Source organism: Metopolophium dirhodum, chromosome 8 (assembly GCF_019925205.1).
Source record: "Metopolophium dirhodum isolate CAU chromosome 8, ASM1992520v1, whole genome shotgun sequence".
Classification (NCBI taxonomy): domain Eukaryota; kingdom Metazoa; phylum Arthropoda; class Insecta; order Hemiptera; family Aphididae; genus Metopolophium; species Metopolophium dirhodum.
In genome coordinates, this window is record NC_083567.1 from 29488879 (window position 1) to 29512382 (window position 23504).

Sequence of the window (23504 nt, forward strand, 5' to 3'; positions counted from 1 at the left end):
TATCTTATATTTTTCCCCAATTTTAAATGTTTAAAATGTCGGAACTTTATTTCTCCGGAACTAATTTCTTAATCGATAACATTGTCGATACAGCTGGGCTCAGCTCTCGTCTGGTATCATAATAATTGATGTAATAATACGTGAAAATAATAAATTACAAAATTTCGTCCACGTCAATGTGGCAACATCGCATAAAATATTCTATGCTCAATCGTGTTGCTAAAAAGGTATATGCTCAATCGTGATTTACCGATTTTATCAACAGTTATTTCATTAGCGTCGTGAAAATCGACAACCGAGTACCTACTAACCAAACGTTTGAAAAAATGTCATCAACCAAGGTAAAAGTATTAAAATTAAAACTATAAATGGAATATTAGTTATTATTTATTAGATTATTATTATATAAAAACATAGTATTGCGAAAATACTCTAACTACATCCCATTATAATGCTTATAATTTTAAACGGTAATTTGTTTTAGAGTTACACCAAACATTTTTTTTTCCAAGTGCTTTTAAAAACTACTTTTGACCTCCTAACTTACCAACTAGATTCATTTTCCTATCAGAAAAGATACAATGTTAAAGAAAATCTAATCATTTTTACTCGCCTAAAAGGTGATGACAGACACAGCATCATTTTACAATATCAATATATTCATCGATCCGCTCAGAATCAAAAATATTTAAGAGGATGCTAACCCGCATGCTTTGTCTCCGTCTTACAAATGTACAACATAGCAAAAAACTGTTTTGCGCGGGATAGAACCACTCCCTCGGTATTTATAGTAGAATCACCAAAGTTCCACAATGCATAGAGAACAACTTTATCCGTGTCGTACCGTTTTTTTTTTTTTTTTAATAGCATTTACCAATAATTTTTAATAATTTAATGAAAAAAACAAAAAAAATCCTAATATTCTCAAACTGATAACTTTAATTTTATTGATGTTATTCAAATGATAAAAATGCTACGATACAGATAAAGTTGTTCCCTAAGCGTTGTGGAATTTTGGTAATTCTACTATAAATTCCGAGGGAGTGGTTCTATCCCACGCAAAACAGTTTTTTGGTATGTTGTACATTTGTAAGACGGAGACAACGCATGCGGGTATAGCGTCCTCTTAAGTTTTACTTTGATTTTTAACATACTAGCTAATCATAAAATTTTACATTTATTTGTACTTAGGACTAGGAAGGCAATTTCCGCCCACGCCACACAATATACTATTAAAATCGGTTAAAGTAGTTCCAGACATTAGGCCAAAGAAATAATTTTTCTTTTTTATAATATTAGTATAAACAAAGTAGCAAAAATATTTGAAGTTGTTATAAAACGTTTTATTTTTATTTATTTTTACATATTTTTTCAAATATATGATAGAAATTCAAATAATTTTTATTGCCTACGTCAAAAAATAACAAAATGTTAGTGAAATTATTCAAAAAATGATTTCAAACTCTCCTTAAATTATTTTTCTTTGAGGTTCATCATATTAAATTAAAATATAAGTAATGTTACGTTATTATTTTTAAACATTCATGATAATACTTAAAATAATACTTATAATACTATTAAATATCAAACAATAGATTATTTCAACCTTAAAGACTATTAAAACAAATTTTAATACAATTTCTTTTTAATAAATAAAAATAATAATACTAAATTTAAAATTCATTAATATAATGAAATACTAATTTTTTTTAATCTATCTTCGAGCCTTTGAATTAGATGCGAAAAATTCTTCAATTTCTAATAACGTTTTATTTTCTGTTTCTGGCAAATAATTGTAAAAATAAATTAATCCAAAAATACCAAAACAACCAAACAGAAGCATAGTGTACTCAATACTTAAAATCATTTCAACTGTTAGGTACGATTTTGTTAATACGAACAAAAGTAAATATGACATTCCTGCACAAACGCCAGTAGCAATTCCTCTACTTCTGTAAAAATAAAATATAAATTTAACAATTTTCAATAATGAAATAAGTAATAAGTTATTACTATAAATTATTACTAATAAGTAGTCTATAGTTCTATACTAATAAGTAATAACTAATAAGTAAAAATTAAAAAAGTTGAATGCAATTTTAAATTTTCATATTAATTATTCTACAAAACACGTCATGATAAGTTCCTATGATCTACATAATATCACAATTTGAGCAATGTTTGGCTCGGTGGTTGGCCTCAGTCACTAAAGTGTTCTGAGATCAAGCATCGGCCGGCATCGTTAGTTCCCAGATACGTAACCATCCGGGTTTTTAGTGACGAATCCTCGCCCCACATGCACGTGTTCCTCAACCAACCATAACCTCTCCCTACAAAATGCTAATGGTCATAGTTACCGATGCTTAAGAACAATAAAAAAAAATAAAAAAAATATTACAATTACATATTATACATATGGAGATAAATGCCTAGATATTATGTAGATAAAATATTATAATTTATTGTTATTTAAATAAAATACACCAAATACCAATATGCATAATAGCTATAAGTCATATAAAATAATATAGGTGCGGATCCTTGGGGGCTAAGGGGTTTTATCACCCCTTCTATTTGTACAGTAAATAATTCATACGTCTTATAATCGAACCATTAAAAAAACAAATGTTAATATTGCTATCAAACAGTATCTAATATCTTATCTATAATCTTGTATGTACTAAAATTATAGTTTAATTTTATGAATCTAATATAATATAAATATTTTACAAAATACTATATTGTATAAAAAAAAGGGTCTTATCAACAGTATAGGTAGTTAAATGCAATTTGGTATATACAGTATACCTACATACTTGACATTTAAAAAATATTATATTAAATGTGCTTATATAAATTATATTTACTTGTTCGGGAACACTTCACCAATTAACATCCAGGGTATGCATGCTGCACCACAACCCCCAGAAAAGTAAATACCACCGATTATTGTCAAAGGAATCCATTCCGTCGATTCGATATAATTTTTTTTCATGGCAATGATGTATACGCTAAATAATAGCAACAATGCAGAGTTGATCGATACCGTTACTAATGTCAAAAATCTTTTCCGGAAAAGACGTATAGTTAAGCCCAATATCACACTCCCAATCGTTTGCACAACGGAAAAAATAATCTAAAAACGAATTTCTCTTAATGATTTATCCAAAATATATATATAAATATACTGTTATTGTTTATATATCACTGCAGTATTTGTACCAAATATATACTTTGGTAATTCCGCAAACCGACTTCTGTCATTATTTTACCAATGAACGGTTTGCCTGGAGTAAGGTTAATTGCATAAGATGTGAAAAAATAAATCATTATTAATTTCAACGGTTCATAAACCGATGGTTCCTTGAATAGGGCTAATTTGGACAGCAAACTATTATCGTCGTTCGCGCGAAAATTGCTACCTTCAGTTCCGATAGTTCCAGATACTTCATTATAATGGAACAGTGTAATTAATTCAGGTTTAATGGTTTCAGGATCCACCCATCCTCTTAGCCAACACATGGCCTTTTCAGCTTTATCGTTTTTGCCTTTGGCGATTAACCAAATAGGAGACTCCGGGATCTAAACAAACAGAATGAAAAAACAGCATAAACATTAATCCAAACGTAAGTGAAAACTGGTAAATAATAAATATATAGAACGTCACGTACAAAAATGATTAATGATACACAAATTATAGGACAAAGTGTGCTCAACAGTGCAACAGTGCGCCAGTCAAACAATGAACCCAAAATGAATCCCAACAGCGATCCAAACAAAGCTGCTGTATTTGTTATCGATGCCATAGATCCTCTGAGTCTTGGTTCTGTTATTTCTCCGATGTAGGCGTGTACTGCACCAGCTCCTACGCCTATGCTGAATCCCATTAGAAGCGTAGATGCGTAGAGAAAAAGCGACGAGTGGGCAAAGTACAGCAAAGTCCATCCGACAATGCTGGGAACGTTTGCAAAAATCATGCAACGTTTTTTTCCAAATCTCTCCTGTAGCACTCCCGACAGAAAACATCCAAATGGGTGGATTATAAATAATATACTCCCTACGGTAACAAAACATAACATAATTTTACATGTTATTATATATTAGTCAATATAATATTATATTATCTATATATATAAAGGAATTTGTCCTGAGGGATCAACGTAGAGTTCAAACCACAGGGCAGATCTGGTTGAAATTTTCAGGATGGATCTATCAAGCAATATCTAATCTTAATTATTATTATTATTATTGATTAGAGATTGTCATTGGCAATAAAATATGGGCATAGAATATTACTTTTAGATTCTGAGTGAAACGATGAATGTATTGATTTTACAATGATGTGTGTTTTTTTTTTATTTTTTTTTTTATTTTTTTATTTTTGTGTCTGTGTACACGATAAGTAGTCGAAATAATGCTTCGATTTTCGACTTCAGTATCTTGTTCGATGGGAAAGTGAATATCGTTGGTGCATTGGGGAGGTCAAAATTTTAATTTCCCAGTAGTTTTCAAAAGCGATGTGAAAAACAAAAGAAAAATTAAGGAAAATCGGGAATTTTTACGCAAAATCGATTTTTAACAAAATCGATTTTGGTTATTGGTGTAACTCTAAAACAAATGACCGTAGATGCATGAAATTTTCACTGGTTGTTTATATTTGCATTTTCTATACACAATACAATTTTGAAAATATTTTGACTCTTTTTGAGCTGTTTACGGCCATTGTCAGTTTTCAATTTTTTTAGTTTTTTTTTCTATAAATATCAATAAAATTTTATCTGTTGAGTAAAAAAGCTTGAAAATTTAATAGAAGGCTCCTAGGTTATTGTTTCAAAGGCAGATGAAAAAAATTAAAAATCCTTAGTCACAGTTTTTAATTATAAGCATTTAAAGTTCAAATTTTGACAAAATACGGAAAAATCACGAAAAATAGCAAATTATTTTGAGTTGAAATTCATAAAAATTTTTCTTTTTAAATCTAAGATTTGAAAATGTAATATAAGATTACTCATAAGTTTGTCTACCTTTATCAAAAAAAAAATGTCTAGAAGAAACTTAAATTAAATTTTTATGAGCGTCTGAAATTTATATTTTTACAACATTAGATATTCACTCGATTTCTCATGTACCGATTTCCTTATTTTCTTGTAATTCAAAAACGAATAACTGTAGATACATGAAAATTTCACTGAATGTTTATATTAGCATTTCCTATACACCATACAATTTTGAAAATATTTTGACACTTTTTGAGCTGTTTACGGGCATTTTCAGTTTTCAATTTTTTTAGTTTTTTTTTCTATAAATATCAATAAAGTTTTATCTGTTGGGCCAAAAAGTGTAAAAATTTAATACAAGACTCCTGATATATTTTTACAATAGCAGTTGAAAAATATTGAAAATACATAGGCACAGTTTTTTTTTATAAGCATTTAAAGATCAAATTTGGACAGAATTTATCAAATTTATAATTTAATAATTATTTTGTAGTTAAAAATTTATAAAATGTTCAACTTTTATAGCTAAGGATTGAAAATTGAAAACAAGGCTCCACGTAAATAGGTTATTTATAAATTACTTTATTCACAATAATATCATCAAATATACTTGGTAATATCATAGGCTGACTGACCGTTTTCGCTCAGAATCGTTTTTCTTATACAATGATATTATATCATTGAATTCAAATTTAACACCATCCATTACAGTGACCCACTTGTAACCTACTGTACAGCAGAGCGACATCCACTTATCCACCTTTTTGTTCAGTTATTTTCACTTTCATTTATAAAAAATGTCATCTATTGAAGAAATTACTGTGAATGGAATGTTGACATCTCAAATAGTTGTACCAATTATCGGTTATGGTGCCTGCTTTTTCCGTTTAATTTCCTTTCATATGTTTAACACTTAAGAAAGATGCCAGGAGATCCGAAATACAATTGTTGTGTATGTCTCTGATAATTGGAATACCCTTATTAATATGTCTTACAATTCATATGGTGACAACTTTTCCACTGCTGAGGATTATGTTCGTGATATGGGCAATCCTACTGTCTACGGTGGTTACTGCGAATTTTTTTCAGCTGGCAATATTTTCCCATATGTATTTCAAATTTTTTATAATAATAATCTTTATGCTAAATTTGGTGTAGATACATTCCCAGTAAAAAGATTGCGTAAAAATAATATGAAGAAAAAATTACCTTTCCGATCGGATTAGGTACTGTTGTAAAAACTATAAAAGAACTCGCAGACAAAATATATCCTGGTATCAAAAACATCAAAGATAAATCAATTGACTGGTTATGTGAGAGGGCCATCTTGACATCGAATAATGATACAGAAGGAGACATAAACAAAATATCATTGGATTCTTTCAAAGAAAAAAATATGGAATACAGATCAGTGAATTCAGTACTGGAAATAGATGATGCAGTTAATTATCCGGTTAAATTTCTCAATTCGCTAAACCCTCCTGGATTTCCACTACATTTATTAATATTAAAAATTGGTTGTTCTATAATGCTTCTAAGAAATCTTAGTCCTCCAAAATTGTGCAATGGGACACGTTTACAGATCATTGGTCTACAAAAAAATTGTATAAAAGCTATTTTTATGACTGGATCTGCAAAAGCTGAATCAGTTCTTATTCCTCGAATACCAATGATACCATCAGATTATCCTTTCCAATTCAAGAGAATGCAGTTTCCTTTAAAAGTATGTATTGCTATGACAATAAATAAATCACAAGGGCAAACCTTGAAATTTGCAGGGATCGATATAAGAGAAGATTGTTTTTCACATGGCCAATTGTATGTGTCAGTACGCCCACAAGCTTAGGCACCAACAGGAATTACAGCTAATGTAGTTTATAGATAAGTATTATATTAACGCTAAAAACCAGCTCAATAAACAATTAATATATATGATATATTTTTTCAAACAATCTTATTTAAATTTTATTTAACTAGACAATATTTAATCTTACCAGATAACAACAATACGTAAACCCGGCAACGACGGGTAATTCAGCTAGTAATTTATAAAGTAAAATACTCGGTTTTATACAATATTATTTTTATATCTGTTGTATTTTATAGCTGTCTTATAGTTAAAATTATAAAAATAATCATTTCAATTAATATTATCATTATTCTAGTTCTAATAATGATAATGTTTTTCCAAATTGAACTATTGACGAATGCCGTTTTAAATAAAAAAGCGTTCCAAAGCGTTCCAAAGCGTTCCAAAGCGTATGGCAACAACACATAGGTAGGTACATATTATAATATATTATATGCCATACCCCTTGAGTCCATAACAAGATACGAAACAATATACATCATTTTCAAAGTTTCAACAACGAAAATGACATAAATATTTACTTACCGTACCAAGACGCCTCGGTTAGTGATATTGAGAAATCACTTTTATCATTTCCATACAAGTGACGAATAACGATTGCCGGTATTGCTAATTGCATACCCAATCCGATTGACAGAGAACTCTGTGCTATAGTTGCCAACGACTACAATTTACGATTTAAATGTTTTAATCGAATATACTATAATGTATTACGAAAAAAAGCTTACTTGTGCCAGCGTCGCCATTAGACCATATTTTATTGATGTAATTTCGCAATCAATTTTGATTTCATTGGCCATCCTGTTATACTCGCTGCAGATGATAATATAAAAATTTAAGTCTACAAACGAAAAATTATTATACCACTACGGCGCGTATAAGCCATACGATTTACAATGAACTTTGATTATATTGTGAACACGGTTCACTGTACATAGAAATAAGTAACAACTGTTGATTGTAAACGTACTACTGTAACGCCAAAATTCAAGTAAAAATATTGTGGTTTTTGTTTGTCGTATTGTACATACAACATTAACAACACTAAAAACATGGAATATTGTTAGTATTGTAGTATGCTAATAAATTGTTATCGCAACACTTCCTACGAACAGATAAACTCTACAAAGTACAAACATACAAAACAATTAATAAAAACGTAAAAAAAACTACATATTATGTTTGTTTCGACTTTAGAGTGTACATCTTCATTGAGTAACTCACTGTAATGGATGTGTTATATTTTAAATTCAATGATAAAACGTTCTAAGAAAAAACGGTCGTCAGCCTATATTACTAAGTATATTTTATGATGTATTTATATTGCTATTACAGTAATATATTTTACAATATTATTATTAATATGTTAGATTGAATTATTTTTGCAGAAAAAATTGCATTTATTATATTACACCCATATCATTATAATAATAATATATAATATTAATATACCTATCATTACTATTAACTTTTTAGTCAGTACCGACTTACCGTACATCGGTGTGAATAGGTTCGTGGTATAAATTGGCAATAGCGTAAAATTAATCAAACTATTTTGCAAAATGTCATTGTCTATATAGTAAATAAAATATAGTATTTACACAGGTTAACAGTTTGAAATGAACATTTTAAAGTCCGTATAAACATAACTTATGAATTACAAAAATCGTTATTTTACGTTTAAAATTTAAATATTTAATTTTGTCGGAATTTCAGATTCGATCGAAACGAAAAACGGAGCGGACTCGACCTCGGCCGCACTAAACTGAAATGCTATGCCTGGCATTGAACTGGACCGTCTCCTTGGGGGACCTTCGCGATTTGCCTGCACGTCTGTTTCAGCTGGGCCTTTCCCATGCTCTGTCGAAACCCGTGGTATCGAAGAGTCCTCGGACGGCGTCTCGATCTCGACTTCTGGTGCAACAGTCGTCATCACTGCGTCGTGTTCGCCTACGAAATGTAATATCTAAAAATCGGACTGACGTAGTTTGCCACGACGATTTCTATCGGACCATTTGGCCGCACGGTGGAAAGCACCTGTTGCATCACGACGGCGGCGGATGGCGACCGGATGTCGATAATTCGACATCGGACGACATCTGCACCGCAACGTTCGGCATTGAACCGTAACTATATACGTCTCCTCGGCGAACCGGCGAAATCGCGTACCTATTGCCAATGAGATATATTTTGTTGGGCCACTGGACAGAAACCTTCTGCATCGAGTCGTTAGTCAAATCGGATATGATATATCATGTTTGCTAATATTTAACACATTTATCACACTTCTTACGTCTATATTCTATCATTGGTTATTATTTTCATCGGTTTTACATCCGGAACCTCCGAGTATAGATATCACAAAATATCAAATGTTAAAACATATTATAGTACACGTTTCAAATAGAGGTGTACATATAATATGGTGTATATCATTTTAGAAAAAAATCGAGGATCGATTCTGGTCATTTTGTAATGATTTGAAAAAAAATATTATCCAAGAGACTTTTAATGGCATTTTCACCAGTTTATACGGCTGCTAATAAAATAGCGAATGAAGCAAAAATAGACTGCTTAAATTTGTATTAATATTTGAACAATCTGTAGATGCTGAGTCGTTATATGTAAACTAGAAACCACTTATTTCAACATTCACTTATAATAAATTATACCTATATGGCTATATATAGTATGGAATCGCGACAAAAGGCTTTTCGTTAAAGTGGAATTCAATTCAATAGAATAATTTATTATTATTATTATTATTATTATTATTATTATTATTATTTGGTTATTAGACGTAGAAAATGGTTCTAAATGAATACCTATTCAATTTATCGTGTTTTTATTTTACCAAAAAAAATCATGTCATACGATAAAATTGTAAATTTTTAATATACAGAGTGTATCTTATGTCATTGTACGCGAGGTTTTTTAACGATTATGGATCGATGACATAGAATTTCGTTAAAACGAAAAAAGACGTGTTTCTTTATTTTTAACAGGCAATTTTTTTATAACAATTTCAAAATTTTTAAACACGCAGGTGTACCAATAGCGAAATCAACTTTATTTTTTCAAATAGCAACTACTATATTTTTTAATGGGTTCTGGTAAATCTTTTTTTTCTGAAAATGTTGACAGTCAAATCATCAATTTTGGTTCACTAGCTTATTAATTATGGTTCTCTAAAGTTTAGTAAGATCTGCATTAATACTTTTAATTGAAATAATTGGTATAGGTTTAATTTACAAGAGCTAATGAGCTAAAGAGCATGTTATGAGTTTGTGACATAAATACATGATATACTTACCTATACCTATAATGATTAATTACCATTGATAAGTAGGTACAATAAATTAGTACTATTTTTTAATATTAATAACTCATAAGTAATTCCTATTGTTATGTAATTATGTATTGACAGTACGTCTTTTTCAAATTATACCTTTTTACTATAAGTAATGTATTTCTATAAAAAGTTACATTATCGGCTAGGCAATACAACTGCCATAACTGTAATGCGATAAAATAATATTATCATAATATTGTATTTTTAATTTCTCTATCTCCTCAAAATGTTTTGCAATCTTTTTCTCCAACTAACATAATATTTTATACGACTGTAAAATATCGTGATTGTAAAATTCTATTTACGAAACTCGCCCACTGTCAAACATCTAAGCATCTATATTCTATATCGAAGTGAAATAATATATTATTTGTGTTAACCGTTAAATATAATTGCACTGATTGCTAACAGTCATCATGTTTACTGTACCAGAACGGCACATATTTTATCCTCAGAAAGTCAGAACACTTATTAGCACAAATGTACTCGTATTCGATTCAATTCAAGATTCGCATCATATAATAAAAATAAGATTAAAAAAGTGGGCAAGTGGGTGTCACTCTACTGTACAATAGGTTACTAGTGGATGGTGTTAAATTTGAAATGATATAATGGTATGGTATGGGTACGCTCTACCAATGTGTGTGATCAGTCGAGAAGTTCAGTGGTGACGGTACGCCACCACCAGAGCACGTTGTTCCAGGCAGCTGCCTCCGTGGCTATAGACAGTTTATCGGTGGCTGCCTCTAGCTTGTTATTACCATGGTTGATGTGCTATGTATATAAGCAACCAAACTAATGTCTAACGTTGTGAGGCGCTCGCGGTAGCCGGCGTCAAACCAGCCGTACGGCAGACCTCTAGTTTAATTACTAGATTCGTGTGATTTACTTACCTACCCTTTAACACGGGTGGTATACTCTTGAACCTCTTTCATTGATAACTGCTCCACTGTGGTGCACTATGTGGTCGATCCTTCGGCCGCGCACCGGACTAGTCATAACGTTCGGCTAACTGCAAATCCGCCTCACACAAAATTTTTTTTGATTTTCAACACAATTTTTTTTTATTTTGTTTAATTATTATTTATAACCTACGACGTACGTGCAATCTCGTAAGTGCGGTCCACGTGCTCGGTTTGCTCCGGTGCAGTCAAATATCAATCACCCAAAAATGTATTAAAACGTCTACGGCGCCGAGTTTTCCTGATGTGACTAGTGATGTGCCATTGGGAATATTCCCCAACCTCTCGGGAAATTTCCTTAGGGAATATTAAAAAAAATAAATAAATAAAAAATTGAGTTGGATAAATTAAGAGTACTGTTTTACTTTTATTTTAAAGTGATTTAAACAAAAAGACTGAAGTCTAGTTATATTTTTATTTTATTCGTTACATGTATAAATAAAAAGTTATTTAGTAGCTAGTATTATGTTTATTTTCACAACGTATTTCAATACAAAGTAGTAGTTTGGATATTTGAATTTCATAAATCATAATACATTATTATTATAAAAGTATCAATTAAGAGTACAGTTTTGCTTTTATTTTTATTAATAAAGAGACTGAAGTCCCTATAGTTATATATGAATATATGTTGTTCATATATATTGATATGTATAAGTAAAAGTTATTCAGTATTTCAATTTCAGTATGTTTATTTTTATTTTTTCAATATAGATAAATGAAAGTTAGATCGTTTATTTTGTGATCATTGACAATTGTACAGATTTAAAAAAATTAAATTATCGTTACTTAATAACATTTTTATAAAGAATAAATATCTAAACTGACATAATATCAATGTAGAGCTGTCATTTGGATCATTTACAACCATATGCTTAATTTAAAACGGAAATCTATGATCAATATTTAAAAAACTTATTATATTCCCAGGAAATTCCCGAAACCATATTCCCGGGAATTTGCCCATCACTAGATGTGACAGTCTAAAACGCCAAGTCTAGATTTTTTGTCTCGTCACAGAACGCCACACGAAAAGTGACACGGCTCAAGTAAACAAATCGTACTCCGGACACTGCAGTTTGATACCTACGTAATGCCTATTGAACAATCGATTGAAACAGTTAACAGTTTCACAAAAGTTCCAAAGAACGTTGTCGCGGAGTAAAATATTGTGTTGATTCCAATAAAACATTTTCCAAATATTGTTTCGGATAGAGTAAAAACATTGTTCTAAAGATAATATTAAGCATTATTATGACAAGTGAAGACATAAAAAATTATACTTCCTATGAAATAAGTGCAAAATGTTTTTTATAAAATAATTCATTTGACTACTTGAGCATATCTATGTTGATACATAACTACTGTACTTTTGTACAATTTATTTTATAACAGTTTTACGTTATAATACATAAAAATCCGGAAAGTGGACGTCCCTCTGCTGTACAGTAGGTTACAAGTGGGTCAATGTATAATGGTTTGTAGTAAACTTGAATTCAATGATATAATATCATTGCATAAGAAAAACGATTTTGAGCGTAAACGGTTTGTCAGTCTGGATATTTTATATTGTTATTATTTATTATAGCCTGTGAGTTGAATTAATATTATAATATTATAATTTTTTATTTGTTTCTATGGTGATATACAAATCGTTAAAAAATAAAATCCCATGTTTAGCGGTTTTTTGTAATTTGTCGGTGGTTTTTTCCCGTGGCATTAATTTATTATTGAGAAAATCGAAAAATGACCTGTTTAAAGTACCATTTTGATCCAATTTTTTAAAAGATAAGATACTATATATGTTGAAATCGAAGCACTCCTTCTGGTAGATATTTTGTATACAGAATAAAAAAAAATAATAATAATAAACACCATTGTAAAACCACTAGCTTCCTCGCTCTGCCCAGAATCTATAATAAAAAAATACACACATCATTGTAAAATCAATACATTCGTAGCTCCGCTCAGAATACAAAATCCGACGCATAAGAACAAACTACAAAAGTTTAAAAAAAAAAAAAAAACCAAAAACCATTCGGTAAATACCGGACTTGTCCGTGGCCTGCGGCTAGTACTAGGAATAATAATTTAGAATAATATGTTGTATAATATACGATATGGTTCAACGTTCAACTGAAATAATAATAACGTACATACCCGTAGGCGTAGTAGCCACACCATTATTGCTCATATAAAAAAATCTAATTTTACGACCACGGAACAACATCTAAAAACGCAATTACCCAAACACAATACCATCGTCGTGCATCTGGATGCGTTCTTTTACGAAAGTCAATTTATATTCTTAAAAATGAAACCTACTTAGGTGTACGTTGTGACATTAAATTATACATTTGATATTGACGCGCACGAAATACACATAATTATTGTATGTATATGCATCATTTTTTCTCGATCAGACAGAAATGATCATCATTAGGGTGATCGTATTATTAATTCTAATAAAGAATCGGAAATATAAATTGTAAATACAAAATTTCTGACGTTTATTACACGTTGTGAGTATATATTATGTATAAACAATAATATACAATGCATTCGAAGGTGACAGTGTATAGGACACACCTATCCACCTATTAAACATATAGGTATTACATATTATATTAATAAATATGATTATATAATTATAGTAGGTAGATAAAATAAATAGTGAACTTCATTCAAGGTACAAAAATAAATATAAAATTGTAAAACTAACAAAAATGAAAAAATTACATATTTGTTATCTATATAATAATATATAGGTACTATAATATAGTTTACCTATATTATAGTACATAGTCTACTACTTTACTAGCTAGTCACACTTTAATATTTTATATGATAATTTTGATCTTTCCGTGGAAATTCGATTATTTTGCTTGTGCACGCGTTGGTACCTATCGTACGAGAATGCAAACAAAAAAAAATCACACAGAAAAGTTTTAAATATAGGAATAGTTTACATTTATATAATAATAAATAATAGTATAGGTACAGTCGTGTTAAAATATAGAAAAATCTAAACAAAATTTTTTGCGTTATATTATATAAATATATTGTATTATTATAATAGTCTTGTCCTCGTGCGTATAGTGTATTGTTAGTATACAACTACTGTTTGTACTTCGATATGTATCAATATATCATAATATATAGACATAAACGTGTTGCGTTATACTGGCGTGTTCGGGGGACACCGATTTTTATCAATAAACGACGAAAAAAAAATTCTTAATATTAGGTAAATTAAAAGTAAAAGTACATTATGGTGTGCATTATGTAGTGGATAAAAATGAAATACATCTTCGGATTTATACTGAAACTAAAGTTTAAACGAAAAAATAAATAAATAGTCGACTCCCGACAATATTATAATATAATGTCGTAGTATTATCATGTAATTCGTACAAAAATCGTATTATCATAAAGACGGGGATTTGAACGCCAATGATCGCGATGTTCGTGATGACGGATCATCCGCGAATATCTGTGCGGCAGTCTTCACGTGGAGTCATCAGGCGTCGGCTTTTTTGGCGATTTCACGCACCACTTCCCTGTAAATGATCGGATCCAAATTTTTTCCCAACATGTACAGCACCCACCAGTCACCCAGCGACAATTTGTTCGTCACGGCTTTGGCCACGTCGTCGGTTATCAACCTGTAGTGGCGGTACCGCAAAGCGTTCTTCCTCGCAGTGGCGTTGTACATAATCAACACTCTAGAATAAAACGAAACGAAACAAATTATTATTATTTAACCATCACACGAGAGATCGTTATACTTTATTGCGGGACACTATCTCGGAATGTCTCCCAAATTTATATTAGGTCGGTGACCTTTTTCACACGAATTGTCAACCATAATAATATACTAAATGCTATGCGCCTAGCTAGATCATTAATTAATATATCGATAGATGTACACGTGTATTGTCGACTGTTATACCGATTTCCGTAATGTTCAAAAATATGTATTACTCAGTATTAGTCTATTTTTCAAAATAATAATTATAATTATTTATTAAATTAGTTAATCAATCGACATTGACTTATAATTTATTTAATTAATGTATTTTCCCTATAATGTAAAAACGCGGCGTTTTATCCTACTGGATCAAAACTTTTGTGTATTCGACTCATAATAGTTTAAAAAAATCAATGTCTGTGAATTCAACTAGAAATCGATTGATCACACTTATCTTGGAGGCGACTCCTGCAGTAGCTACAAGAGGGTCAGTGGTCACTGCCTAAAATAGGAGGCCGTTCAAGTAAATGATATGGAGGCAATTCGGGTAACCTTTTTAAAAAAAATTCACGCGCGGGAGGCAATAAATTCGAGGGTCAGGCTATTCGTTTGCACCCGTTTATTGACTGGCTGCATCAGGGTCGTCACGGGAATATCTTAATATTCAATATTATTTTATATGGGTACTCTAATATAAAATATATACTATAGGCGACGTCTGCAGAGGTGTTTTCTACGCACTCCATTTCGGCCGTCGAACCCCGCGGGACGGGTTTTAACGCGGGCGCGCGCGTGAGAAACCGTCGAGACCTAAACGAAAAAAAAATATTCTTCTCAACCGCTTTCTTATACCTACTCTAACCGCTTTTATGTACATCGTGATATTATTATAGTATTAGCGTGGACTGAGCTGGTTATATTATCTGCCACTATGCCGGGTAGGTAATCGATCGCGTACCTACCTATATATAATATATAATATTATATTATTATTATGAATTATTATGATGCTGTGTGTAATGTGCACATATACCGCGATGTTTTCATAATATAATATCTTAGCTGGTTTAGAAATCGAACGGAAAATACTAAAGAGAAAATCTAAAACTGATTTCGTAAGAGTCGTACCTACTGAATGGCGTTGTTTACAAAATTATTATGAAAATAGCAAGACGTATAAAAATTAAAAATACGGTAAAAGTAAAATACTGTAGGTAAATACTTAGGTGCAGTGTAATGCGTATTTACGACTACGCTCGTTAATGTCGCTAGCAAATATTTATTTTATTTTTTACCGAGAAAGTTTTAATAAATATCAGATACATATCAAAACGATATCGTTTCCTTATGATAAGTTAAAACTGCCATAAGAAACGTAGGCATGGAGTTGTACAGTTAGAACTCATGATGATGCATATATTTTATTCTTGAGCAGATTAAAAGCGGTCTTATAATAAATACGCAATGCAAATCTCGGTATTTTTAAATAATAACTTAACTATAACTGTTACCAATGGTTAAATATTTAATCAATGATTGCATATTTGGACATTGTACCTACTCGTAAGCATTGATAATCAATAGTACAAGTAAATAATATAAGTTTGAAATTACAATGCAATGGCCGTGTTAGTAACTTCAGAAGTGCAGACGGCCATATTTGTATTACATTATAGAGTACACTTGAGGTGAGAAGTGTTAAAAAATGTAATATAACATATCGTACACTAAATTAACAATATATATAATACTACTAGTCAGTGCGTTACACCAATAAACAAACAAAATTGTATTTGTTTTTACCATTTATAGTCATATCGACGATATGATAATTAAACGTATTGACGTAATATCAAATCATAATATTATGCCAAAATACAAGTTACAAAGTTAATAGAGTTAAGGTGATTTTGGTTTTGACTTTTTAAAAAACCTATTATACCAAATCCGTAGTATGTGCACATACGAATATTATATACATGGGTATATACTAATAAAGATATTTGAAACATTTTTAATTAATTTGTACACTTTTTATTTAGTTACGTGTAAAAAACAAAAAAAAATATTCTTTTAGTAGTTACCTATTTTATAATATCTGGTTTTATTTAAGTTACGATTGCCTTTTTATAGTTGTACCAAAAAATAGCTATATATCTACATTGGAAATGTATGATATTTACAACATTTTAACATCACCTAGCTGACTTATATATTTAGTTATTTCTAACCACAACTACTAACCGTACTAATAAACTATATAATAATATTAATGCCAATACGAATTTCGATTCAATATTTGTTTCTTCGTGACGCACACTCGTTTATAATAAATAAACGATCATAATTGTATAGGTACCTGTGACAGATCATTAGGACCAGCGCCATCAACAGCAGTAGATACCAAAACCATATGAATATGTAAGTCTTCTCGTTTACGATGTTTAGTGGCAACACGCACAGCGAATCGTGCTTTTGCACGGACCCGGAAGGTCCAAACTTGTGGAAAGTGCACTTGGTCACCCGGGGAAATATGAAGACCATCGGGTCCACACGGTTGTCCTGGTGTTCGGTGGACATGCCGATGACGCGCAGCCCGTACGTAATGAACTCTCCGCCGAAAAATCTGTTCATCCAGTAAACCTGCAGCACAATGTTGGCCAGGCACATGAACTCGCACATCCAATACTTGACGGCGTACCAGGTGTGTTTCTGGAAGAAAAAACTAAATTTTAGTCGATTTTTCAATTTTTTTAAACTTGTAACTCCTGTTTAGATTTATCTTTTCGTTATCTGAACAGAATTTATTATAAAATATTAAACATAGGTACAATATTAATACAATTAAAATATTGTTGATATTTTTTTCTCCTCGCAGTTATCCATAGACAATGTTTTTATAATGGACGTACCTACCGGAAATTCAAAACTGTTAATTTCTCGTTAAATATTATAACATTTTATTATAATAGGTACGTAATCAAAAATATAAAATGTCTCATTAGATATATGTAGACCGAAGACGTATAGTGGGGTCATATCCATATACGACTTGAATGAACAGACATTACAATGACAATTTAAATGCAATTTAGTACCAGTCTATAATTATAGAATATTAATGTTACTTATTAGGTCATACAAATCATATCCTAATGTATTTGCAAATGTATGTTTACTATACTCCTGCAAAATCTGAAATATATCATATATATGCATAGTAATAGTACAGTAATAATTAAGAGCATAATAGTTATTACTACTTACTGTTGTATACATCAGTAAGATTAAGCTGTATCTATATATTTTTTTTTTTGAGGGGGGGATCCAAAATATGTATTTTAGTCAATACTGAACTTAAGTTTTAAAATTTGGTTAAAAACAGACTGCAAGATTTATTATGACCATTTATGGTTTTGAAAATATGTATGTCGATGTAGACAATTATTTTAAACATTTATAAAATGTTTAAGACACTTTAGAAGGTCTAGAACCCATGGAATCATGACCTTTGAAATATTAATATATTATATAGTGTTTAGCTAAGTGGAAACCGTGTTAAGATGATGATGATGATGATGATAATGTATATACATTATAATATAGTTTTATAATTACTATTATTCCTGTCCGGGTAATGGGTATACGCGCATATTCCCCCCCCCCCCCCCACATGGCCACATTTTGCCTTTCCACATCTAATAAATGTATTATTTATACTATTGAATATTTTATTAATTCGAGTAGGTACTTTCTACAAAAATAAATGACAAAAGCAAAACATTTCTGAGAACTCGTTCGGAAACGAGATTGATAATGTTCTAATGTTCAGTGCATTAGGAACTGCACATAAACTATTCAGAAAGTTTGTTTAAATATTCCAAAAGAAACAATTTTTTAATAGAATCAATATCTTGTCCTACTAGATGGATGGACCGTCATGATTCTATACTTGTTCTTGAATAGTTCAATTGAGCAACAAACCTAACGAAAACTGTAAAACCTTTAGTTTAATTTATACTCAACCTCCTCCCCTTGCATAATCCTGGCTACGCCACTGAGCATAGTTGTTGTACGGGTGTACCTACTCTGAAAAGTTTCTCTATCAATTTCGTCGGTAAACGCAAGAAAAACATACAGGAATTGTTATAGTCGAAGAGATGATAAAAAATGTCTGCTGGGAATTGATTTTCAGTGATTAATATAATATAATACCTAACATGTATTATAATTTATGATTCTTTCAAATATTTGAACATCGCGACATCTTCCTGTACAGGCCAGCACATATAAGCGGGGACCGATCATAATAATATTTTATTATATCGAGACCTGATCCGCGCACGGTATAATGTCCAAATCGCTAAACAATTGTAAAGGAAACATTATCGTATACAGTTGTAACTAAAGTGTCAACAAAACAGTTACGTTACGGCACTGTATTGTCTTTCAATCGCACACCGTTTTGAGGGGGAACAACGCTAACGACTCGTTAGTGCGTACGGAAAAAAACCGAATCGAGTTGTAGGCGCGTTTGTGTGACAAAACTAAAAAATCTACACACCCGTCCAACCGTTTCAACATAACATCTATTTAGGTTTAGATTGTGTTTGAAACGCGCATTATATGTTATATTATATATCAACTGCGAGCGCAGAATGCAAATCGCCGACATTTAACAATTGGTCTAACTATGTCCGAAATCTCTGCACTCGTCAACCGACCGTACAATATACATATATATATATAGAGCGCAAAAATTACAATTTTTTTCTCGTAATTCATCCACCAATAATATACGAACTTCTGCAGCAGTGGCTTGTCCGCGCGTACCTGTGTATGCGCTGTTGTAGGCTCGCGTCATTGTATAAATATTAGGTATATTATTTACCTCGAATTGTGCACGCCCTATAGGACGAGATACGCATTTTGTACGGCGACCTCTCTTAAATTTCGACAAGAATGTCTATGCTACAGATCATGTTATTATTAGTGAGTCAAATTATAGTCCACGAAAACTTGAATATACGCGACACACTGTACCACGAGCTCTTCGAAGTCTATAAACCATACTTATGGGCAGACATATATATATATATATGTGCAATATGTGTCGTACGCGTTTGTGTTCTCTTGATTTCTGTATAATTATCGTGTTGATATACTGTTGGTAATTGCTGGTACATAGGTATACATCATAATTACTACGTTAAACGTTACGTAGGCGTTCATATACAAAATGCGTATTCTCTCCATACGTTATAATATTATATTATTATAATGTATCTTTTTACGGTTTCGTTGGTTTGAATATTATTTGAATAACTTGCACGCAGCAACTATATATTATGTATAACATATGAATATGCACAGCGGAAACACACGATACCACAAAGTGTATTTATTTTCAACGCTCTATATTATAATAATAGTAGACCGAACAAAGAAATGTCGACGGCGGTGTGTTTATGTAATGTTCTATAAATTACGATCATTATTGAATCAGTAATATAGAATCGCAGCTGAGGTTAGAGTTCGTATAGATCGACACAAAACAAACATTAACGATTCAAACAATCACTATAATAGGTACAAAGTATTATTTAAATAATAGCATGCCGGTCTATTGTAGGTTTTGAAGGATACGCATTGAGAAATGCATATACTTAAGACTCGAGCCACTTAGAAAATGTCATAATTCCGATGTGGCGATGTCACGAGAACGTTAAAAATCGATTTCGTCGCACATCTAACCGCTGAATAATGACAACACGCATTTTGTGGTATGCCAACAATTATAATATTATGTTTCGATAAAATCTATAATAAATTGCCGCAATTAAATAAAAACAAGATCCCTGACAATGCCAAATTGAAAACGACGAGGTGGTTTATTAAGAATACATTATACAGTCACGGTTCTCACTAATCCAAATGAATCACTCATATGACAGCTCTATATATACACAAAATATATAATATAATAATCAATAAAATTAGGTAATTAATATTATGAATACGATATCTTATTTACCATATTTTTTGGCGTAAAATTACATGTACTTATTATTTTTTGAAGTTTTTACCATAAAAAATATGGATTTCACGTTTTATACCAGAATATACATTTGTATGTTGTACTCATATTATTATTATTTTTATTTTTATGTTTTCATACGTCATTGTTAATGATATTTTGTTATAAACATTTTTAAATTCAATTTTTTTCTAATGAAAACTAAAAATTTATTAGGCCAGACCACTAAGTTTATACGCAACGCACCAGCGTTGTATTTTATCGGTTTTGACATTCGTCTGATTAAAAAAATACAAAAATAATGGTTTTGTCTGCATGTACATGAAATTTCTAAACAACGAAACGGTTTTTTTTCGTTATTATAATACGTTACCAATAGTGTTTGCCAACCGCACAACTATGTACACTATTTATATATATATAGTTTTAGATATACACTTTTGTGTAGTATTTCGGCCGGACGAGAAACGTCTTGGCCCGTGACATTTTCCAGTACCACGGCACAGCTTGTCGAATCGTCTGTAAAACATTTCTTATCGACTTCTACTATCCGGAAAAATACACCGTTATAAATGTATTATATTATAATATGATAGTCACAATCGGCACAATACGTTCTATCATTTCGATAGAACAAAGCGTTATATTATTTTTACAAAACAAGACGTGTCACAAGACAAACATCGATCATATTATGAGTAAACACGATAAGTTTTTTAGCGCGGTCGTATAACGTATTTATACAACAATAGTTATAAATTATAATACTTATTGCTTATGTATTACTTATGACAAAATCTTAAATAATATTTTACTAGGTATTTAAATATTTTTGTAACAATTTGTACTATATTCTTTTTTCGTAGATCTTACAAATGTTACCATCATTGACTCTTTTATTTTTTATGCGTTCGATAAACGCGCGTGAAACGGTCACTGCAACTGTACAACATTATCACACTGCAGCAGTGACCTGTAGACTGCCCCAAAAAAAAATAGCAAAGGCAAAGGATGTGTTAATGTGTTATACGTAGGTAGGTAATATACTAATTTATAATATTATAGCGATGTTCGGAAAGGTCGGCCGAAAACGGGGGCCTTGTGTAAATGTGTATAGACCCCCACGTCCCAAAGGGTAGGTACTCACTCTGATGTGGGTGAGCATGTAATGGATGAGTATCTTCTTCTGCTTTTCACGCTCCTTCTCGTTGCCCAGACCGAACTGCAAGCCCATGACCAGCGTGGTCATTAGCGCGCCCTCCTGCATGTCCCATATCCACTTGGGGAAGTAGCATAACATGGCCTGCAAGAACAGGGCGAAGCATACCCACTGATAGTACGTGTAGTACTTGGGTGGTTCGCCGTTTTCGGGCCCCACACCCGGGTGCGCAGCGCCCACGCCCTGTTCCCGGAGGAACGCGTCCGGCATGGTGAACGTGGACGTGATCCAGCAGTACGTGTTCACCGGCCTGGTGGGAAGCCCGTCCACGATGCACTGGATCGGGTTGCCCACGTACTGCGTGGCCGTCACCATTATGGAGCACGCGAGCAGCACCACCGTGGTGAACGTCACGTGCATCCGGAAAACGGTGCCATCGATGGTCACCGGCTGCCGCTTGACGAACTCCTTGAGCCCACCCAACAGCTTCAACATGTTGCGGGTGTCGACAAAGACGACTACGAATATGAATACGACTCGACTCCAAATACGAATACGAATACGAACAAAAATACGAATAAGAATAGGAATACGACTTTGGTTATGACTAGAGTTACGGTGGTGGCGGTGCACCGACCGATGTTGTCATGGCACGTCGAGAAGACGCACCGCGAGCGAACTACTTCCGGTGGGAAACGACTGAGATGCCGGAAACGAACGCAACGACGTTAACGAACACGACCACGATAACGGACGAGCGGTCTTTCAAAATATTTTAGTATGGTAGGCTTACGTGACGGAAGCGACACTGACACGATGCGATCACCGCAGCTGTCTACTGCTATAACACTGCTACTACTGCCGCCGCCGCCGACTACCGTACGCGGACCATCCTCCCCCTTTCACGGTCGCGGGACGCGACAGGGCCTCCGTATACACGCGCGCGTCCAGTACTACCAACAACAACAATAACAACAACAATAGTGTCGGCGGCGTTACTCGTATTATTATATTTTTCAAACGGTTAGTTTTTCCATCCGGTCAATATTTTTTTTTGGTTTCGGGAGTCTTCGATATGGTTTTTGCACTGTGCGTGAATGGCATAGTGAGGAGGGGGCTAAGTGAAAGTTATACGTTGCCACAACAATCACCGTTTGTTTTTACGAGCCCCCCGGTTAGCCTTCCCGACATAGGCAGTGATAGATGTGCGTTTGGTGGTTTAGCCCACCTCCTCATAAAAAAAAAAATAAATAATTTATATTCTATAAGATCTCCAAAATTAAAACAATAATTATTGTTCTTTACGTTATTATTTTGATAATTTTGTTTAAGAAGCCCAACCTCCCAAAAATTCAATCAAATCCCAGCCTATGCTC

General features: G+C 32.1%; 2 protein-coding genes across 3 annotated transcripts; both read right to left on the bottom strand.

Annotated features, from left to right (window-relative positions):
- Positions 1 to 1413: 1413 nt before the first annotated feature.
- LOC132950836 (facilitated trehalose transporter Tret1-like) lies at positions 1414 to 11335 on the bottom strand. Of its 2 annotated transcripts, XM_061022425.1 has the most exons (8): positions 11113 to 11335; positions 8359 to 8817; positions 7596 to 7680; positions 7393 to 7531; positions 3672 to 4057; positions 3223 to 3582; positions 2868 to 3136; positions 1414 to 1952 (listed from the first exon to the last, which is right to left on the bottom strand). In XM_061022425.1, exons 3-8 carry the CDS (start codon positions 7665 to 7667, stop codon positions 1715 to 1717), a joined length of 1464 nt encoding a protein of 487 aa, XP_060878408.1. In that variant the 5' UTR covers positions 7668 to 7680; positions 8359 to 8817; positions 11113 to 11335; the 3' UTR covers positions 1414 to 1714. The 2 variants fall into 2 exon arrangements, with proteins under 2 accessions (XP_060878408.1, XP_060878407.1); XM_061022424.1 differs by lacking the exons at positions 8359 to 8817; positions 11113 to 11335 and having other exon boundaries at positions 7596 to 8271.
- A 2332-nt stretch (positions 11336 to 13667) lies between these two features.
- On the bottom strand, positions 13668 to 22990 carry LOC132950837 (innexin inx1). Its single transcript, XM_061022426.1, has 3 exons — positions 22117 to 22990; positions 17292 to 17644; positions 13668 to 14906 (listed from the first exon to the last, which is right to left on the bottom strand). Exons 1-3 carry the CDS (start codon positions 22621 to 22623, stop codon positions 14702 to 14704), a joined length of 1065 nt encoding a protein of 354 aa, XP_060878409.1. The 5' UTR covers positions 22624 to 22990; the 3' UTR covers positions 13668 to 14701.
- Positions 22991 to 23504: the final 514 nt, after the last annotated feature.

Excerpts from the sequence above, each read along its gene's own strand:
- LOC132950836 (XM_061022425.1), bottom strand. The coding sequence starts at position 7,667 with ATGGCCAATGAAATCAAAATTGATTGCGAAATTACATCAATAAAATAT. Across the intron at positions 3,583-3,671 it reads GTGTATCATTAATCATTTTT|ATCCCGGAGTCTCCTATTTG; the intron begins GTACGTGACGTT and ends CTGTTTGTTTAG. Across the intron at positions 1,953-2,867 it reads GGTGAAGTGTTCCCGAACAA|AAGTAGAGGAATTGCTACTG; the intron begins GTAAATATAATT and ends TTATTTTTACAG.
- LOC132950837 (XM_061022426.1), bottom strand. The coding sequence starts at position 22,623 with ATGTTGAAGCTGTTGGGTGGGCTCAAGGAGTTCGTCAAGCGGCAGCCG. Across the intron at positions 17,645-22,116 it reads ACATGCTCACCCACATCAGA|AAACACACCTGGTACGCCGT; the intron begins GTGAGTACCTAC and ends TTTTTCTTCCAG. Across the intron at positions 14,907-17,291 it reads GTCCTAATGATCTGTCACAG|AGTGTTGATTATGTACAACG; the intron begins GTACCTATACAA and ends GTTTTATTCTAG.